The sequence below is a fragment of the Panicum virgatum genome, chromosome 4N, assembly GCF_016808335.1.
Source record: "Panicum virgatum strain AP13 chromosome 4N, P.virgatum_v5, whole genome shotgun sequence".
Taxonomy (NCBI): domain Eukaryota; kingdom Viridiplantae; phylum Streptophyta; class Magnoliopsida; order Poales; family Poaceae; genus Panicum; species Panicum virgatum.
In genome coordinates, this window is record NC_053148.1 from 34,031,266 (window position 1) to 34,036,593 (window position 5,328).

Genomic DNA, 5,328 nt, shown 5'->3' on the forward strand with positions numbered 1-5,328 from the left:
TGCGAGCGACCAGGAAAATGCCTACGAACGCAGGCGTTAGCAGAAACAGCCTACTCTGCCTCCAACCTAACTCCACAATAACTATTTTGTTGTTCATAATTCGATCTCCATTTTTCTTTGAGAAAAGAAATTGAGAGGGAGAAAATTGAATCTGTACCATTAAAAGATCCCAAAGTTAGATGTATATCATCGTTATCTCTCCGACATGTGAGACTCACATGAGTCAATGATACGTGGGATGGTATATATCTAACTTTAGGATCTTTTAATGGTATACATATCTAATTTTGGGAGGAGGGAACATAGATGAGATAAGCTTTTTGTCCATTATAAATTGACCACCACAGGCACAGACATCCTTGCTACCAACTTCCACAAAACCCCAAGCGGTGCCCAAGTCATCTCCTAGCTCTTGCCATCATCTCCAACCTGCCTCGGCATCCCATTCCCTCCTCCATTGCTGGTACCTCCGAATCTGAAACGCTCTCCCGGGGAGGTGAGTGAATTGTCTGTTGGGAGTGGCGTAGGCTGCAGCCTGCAGAGCAAGCCAGCCATGAGGCTTCCTCTGCTGGCCGCGGTGTGCTGCGCCCTCCTGGCGAGCGCCGCCCGGCCGCATTGCGCCGCGGCGGCGAAGGCCCGGCACTTCAAGTGGGAGATCAGCAACATGTTCTGGTCGCCGGACTGCGAGGAGAAGGTGGTGATCGGCATCAACGGGCAGTTCCCCGGCCCGACCATCCGCGCCCGCGCCGGCGACACCATCCACGTCGAGCTCAAGAACGCTCTCCACACCGAGGGCGTCGTCATCCACTGGCACGGCATCAGACAGGTAACCATCCATCACTCGAGCGCCGTGCCAGCGCGCATGCAAGAATTGCCTGCACTGCGCGGTGCAAGCGCGTCGGTTTGATGTCAAATGTTCAGACTACTTTTTTCTGCTCGGAAAGAGAAGTTCAGAGTTCAGGCAGAGCTGGCCACTTAGCTGGGAATTTTTGTCCTTTGCGATTTTGCTAACGTTTCAATGGTGTGGCATGGTGGATCATGGCAGATCGGGACGCCGTGGATGGACGGCACGGCGGCGATCTCCCAGTGCGCCATCAACCCTGAAGAAACCTTCACCTACCGCTTCGTCGTCGACAAGGTGACTGACTTACAGCTGCTGATCACCGATCACCCAATTGTGCCTGAATGTTCATGCCATGAGATCAACTGAAACTGAACAATTTTGTTCGTGGCTGCAGCCGGGGACGTACTTCTACCACGGGCACTACGGGATGCAGAGGGCGGCGGGGCTGTACGGGTCGCTGATCGTCGACGTGGCCGAGGGGGAGGAGGAGCCGTTCAAGTACGACGGCGAGCTCAACCTGCTGCTCAGCGACTGGTACCACGAGAGCATCCACACCCAGATGGTCGCCCTCTCCTCCAAGCCCTTGAGGTGGATCGGCGAGCCGCAGGTACGGCACAGTCCATGATCTCAACAGTTACTATGATCTGCACTGTTACTGTTCTGCATTTTGGCTGCTATGGTAACTTCAGAGGATTGCAGTGTTCACTTTGACAGTTTAACTGTACAATATATTTGCCATGAAGATGATTAACTTTACTTTGTTCTAGGCATGGTAGTTTCAACTGCAATTTGTGAAACATGGCGCCAAACTGATTTATGAAAGAACAGGGGTTTTAGGACTCACTGAGAATACATAAATGCAGTGCGGTCATGAAGTCATACTAATGCAATTTGTGGAACGTTGCATCAAGTAGGTTTATGAATAGTTAGTGCTTATATATAGATTCTGAGGAAACACGAATGCAATGCAGTTATACTAACTTGTCAGAGTAAATCAGTTTCTCGAGTGCTTTTACTCTCATTGCATCGTCCTGTTCGAACAACGCAGAAGGCGACAAATTCCTTTCAGAAAACATAACATGTTGCTTTGATAATTTGCAATGACGCTTATCGTTGGAACTCAATTATTGTCATGACATACTGATACTTAGAACAGTACAAAGCATGGCCTGACTTTGTTTGTTTGCTCTAAGGATTTCTTCATCTTTCTGGTTGGATACTTGGACTCTAGCTTAGGACAATGCCCGGACTTTATAGGCCAGTCACTAAAGCTGAGCCAAGCATGTTCATATACTTGGGTCCAAATCAACTTGCCACTTGCTTCTACACCCATTTACCTTTCTGTTTGAACACCACAGAAAGAGACACATTCCTATTAGAAAACAAGGTATTACCTGATAATATGCAATAATGCATACCACTGGACCTCAATTATTTGCATGCCATACAGATATTTACAGTACACACAAGGCATGGCCTGAATTTGTTTGCTCTGAAAATTTCTCCAACCTCTTGATTGGATACTAGCACAAAAGCCGCGCCGGGCTTGCCGGGACAGTCCCTAAAGCTAAATACAACCATGGCCAGCCATAGACTGAATCACTGAAAAGATTCAATGATCTCTGCTGATGGTGATAAACTGGCAATGGACAGCAGTGCACACATCTAGCTTTCCCAAGAAAACCAAAAAGCTCAGCATGCATGTTGGTCCCACAGATCAGAAAGGCAAAAAGATGGCGCCCCGAGCAGCCCTAGCCCATTGGACTTCATGGAAAGAAGCACCCCCACTTTGAGAAAGCGCATCAAGTGTAGGGCACTTTGGGCACAATGCCAGCAACATGTGTGTACAAAAAAACGGCAGTGTGGATCATGTTCCAGCACAGCCCTATGCCCTGCCATCCTGTGCATAGTTTGCAGTGTGCACACAGACACAATTTTCTGAAGAAAAGTTGGGGGATTGTAGATCATGGAGGGAAGAGATCCAAAAGGCAGGCGCCATGCCTTGGTGCCTATCACGGCCTCACAAGTCACGGTCAGGGCCACATGATCTTGGGAGAGGACGCAATGACACATGCTATCACGTCGTGATGGTGCAGAGATGAGAGCGCCCATATGCAGGTGACTCTCTCTGCATCTTTGGAACATGTCTCTGTGCAGAGGCATGATGCAGTCTTGCTGCAGAGCAGCGTAGGGAGGGAGGTTTGGCCATTGGGTGAGCAGGATCAGCACAGAAAAATGTCAAACAGACATGAGCGCATCACGTTGGCAGTGGGGTCCTCTTCTTGTGCCATCCTGTGAACATGTATTGCTGCAATGCGATGCATGTACCTTCAGCCTTCAGAGCTGATTCACACCCTCTGTTTGGGCAGGGAAAGGTCAGCCTGAGGCTGTGAGTTGCAAGGTTTGGGCATTTGAGGATTCACAGTTTTAGTCACAGTATACAGGTTAACAGGGCCTATGCTACTAGCATGCCAAAGTGTCCAATAGTTGAGCTGATAACATAAACTGGAAAAAAGCATTGTGAAATGTGCATTTGTGCTTTACTTAGGTTGATGTAAATCGAAACCTTCATTCGGCAGACACCGAAATCGGTCGATCATAATGATAATTCAGTTTACTCTGCCTAATTTTCCTTTTTCTTGTACTGGAATTGGCTGATGATGATGCTGACGCGCGTTGTTTTGTTCTTGGAACTCTGCTGCAGTCTCTGCTGATCAATGGCAGGGGACAGTTCAACTGCTCCATGGCCGCGGCGCACACGCCGGGCGCCACGCAGTGCGCCGCCGTCAACCGGCAGTGCGCGCCGGTGGTCCTCCCCGTGCAGCCGAACAAGACCTACAGGCTCCGGGTGGCGAGCACCACCTCGCTGGCTTCTCTCAACCTGGCAATCGGTGTAAGAGAAACAAGCAAACGGCAATCAATTTCTGAAGAATGAATGCATCGTCGATTGATGAACATTATTGTCTAATTATTTCCTCGGCAGAATCACAAGATGACGGTGGTGGAGGCCGACGGCAACTACGTGGACCCGTTCGCCGCCGACGACATCGACATCTACTCCGGCGACAGCTACTCCGTCCTCCTGACGACGGACCAGGACCCGTCGTCCAACTACTGGGTCAGCGTCGGCGTGCGCGGCCGGCTGCCGAAGACGGCGCCGGCGCTGGCCGTGCTCAACTACCGCCCGAACCGCGCGTCCAAGCTGCCGGCGCTCGCGCCGCCGGTCACGCCGGCGTGGGACGACTACGAGCACAGCAAGGCGTTCACGTTCCGGATCCGCGCGCGCGCCGGGACGCCCCCGCCGCCGGCGACGGCGGACCGCCGCATCGAGCTGCTCAACACGCAGAACCGGATGGACGGGCGCACCAAGTGGTCCATCAACAACGTGTCCATGGTGCTGCCGGCGACGCCGTACCTGGGGTCCCTGAAGCTGGGGCTCAAGTCGACGCTCGCCGCGGCGCGGCCGGCGGAGACGTTCAGCCGGGGGTACGACGTGCGGCAGCCGCCGGCGAACCCGAACACGACGGCGGGGGACAACGTGTACGTGCTGGCGTACAACACCACCGTGGACGTGGTGCTCCAGAACGCCAACGCGCTGGCGCACAACGTGAGCGAGGTGCACCCGTGGCACCTCCACGGGCACGACTTCTGGGTGCTCGGCTACGGCGAGGGGCCCTACCGCGGGGACGCCGCCGACGAGGCGCGGCTCAACCTCCGGGACCCGCCGCTGCGGAACACGGCGGTGATCTTCCCGTACGGGTGGACGGCGCTCCGGTTCGTGGCGGACAACCCCGGCGTGTGGGCGTTCCACTGCCACATCGAGCCGCACCTGCACATGGGCATGGGTGTCGTCTTCGCCGAGGCCGTCGACCGCGTCGGCAAGGTGCCCAAGGAGGCCGTGTCCTGCGGTGCCACGGCCAGCGCCCTCATGAACGGCGACCACCTGTGATTGCTGCTGTGCGTCAACAGGGTGGTGTGCGGCGTCATGACAGTGGGGATAGATGCATTGCGCTCGCTCGCGTGGACGCGTGTTTGCCGCTCGATCTCTGGCCGTTTAATTAGTGTTCTTAAATATTTTTTGTTTAGGTTATATATTGACATGTGATCTTGTAATGTATTAGTTCTATTGGTTAGTGTAAGTGAGATTTATCTGTCGTTGCATTGGATGATTGGAAATGCTGTAGAATGGACGCATCTTGATCATAGTACGGAGAGAAGCCTACCAGTAGTACTTAAGTGATATCTAACATAACTTTTTATAAAAAAAAACTATTTCGTTAGATAGATTAGCTGTTCACCAACTATCTATCTAATCTAATAAGATTGAGAACAACAATATATCCCAACTGTATCATACTTTTATGCCTCTCCTAGGTAGACGGATTGGTAGGGGGCAGAGTCAGGATTGAACCGTAGCTTGAGCTAGCCACCCATTGTCACTTAAATGTATCTAGATTTCCTTAAGTTAGCTTCCATTGAATTTT

At 52.1% G+C, this 5,328-nt stretch overlaps 1 protein-coding gene across 1 annotated transcript; it reads left to right on the top strand.

The window, feature by feature from the left end:
• The first annotated feature begins 336 nt into the window (after positions 1-336).
• On the top strand, positions 337-5,047 carry LOC120670572 (L-ascorbate oxidase-like). The gene is made up of 5 exons (XM_039950709.1): positions 337-826; positions 1,046-1,138; positions 1,239-1,451; positions 3,549-3,737; positions 3,828-5,047. Exons 1-5 carry the CDS (start codon positions 554-556, stop codon positions 4,791-4,793), a joined length of 1,734 nt encoding a protein of 577 aa, XP_039806643.1. The 5' UTR covers positions 337-553; the 3' UTR covers positions 4,794-5,047.
• The last annotated feature ends 281 nt before the right edge of the window (positions 5,048-5,328 follow it).

Coding starts and splice junctions, on each gene's coding strand:
- LOC120670572 (XM_039950709.1), top strand. CDS start 554: ATGAGGCTTCCTCTGCTGGCCGCGGTGTGCTGCGCCCTCCTGGCGAGC. Junction 1,452..3,548: donor GGTGGATCGGCGAGCCGCAG/GTACGGCACAGT, acceptor ACTCTGCTGCAG/TCTCTGCTGATCAATGGCAG. Junction 3,738..3,827: donor CTCTCAACCTGGCAATCGGT/GTAAGAGAAACA, acceptor TTTCCTCGGCAG/AATCACAAGATGACGGTGGT.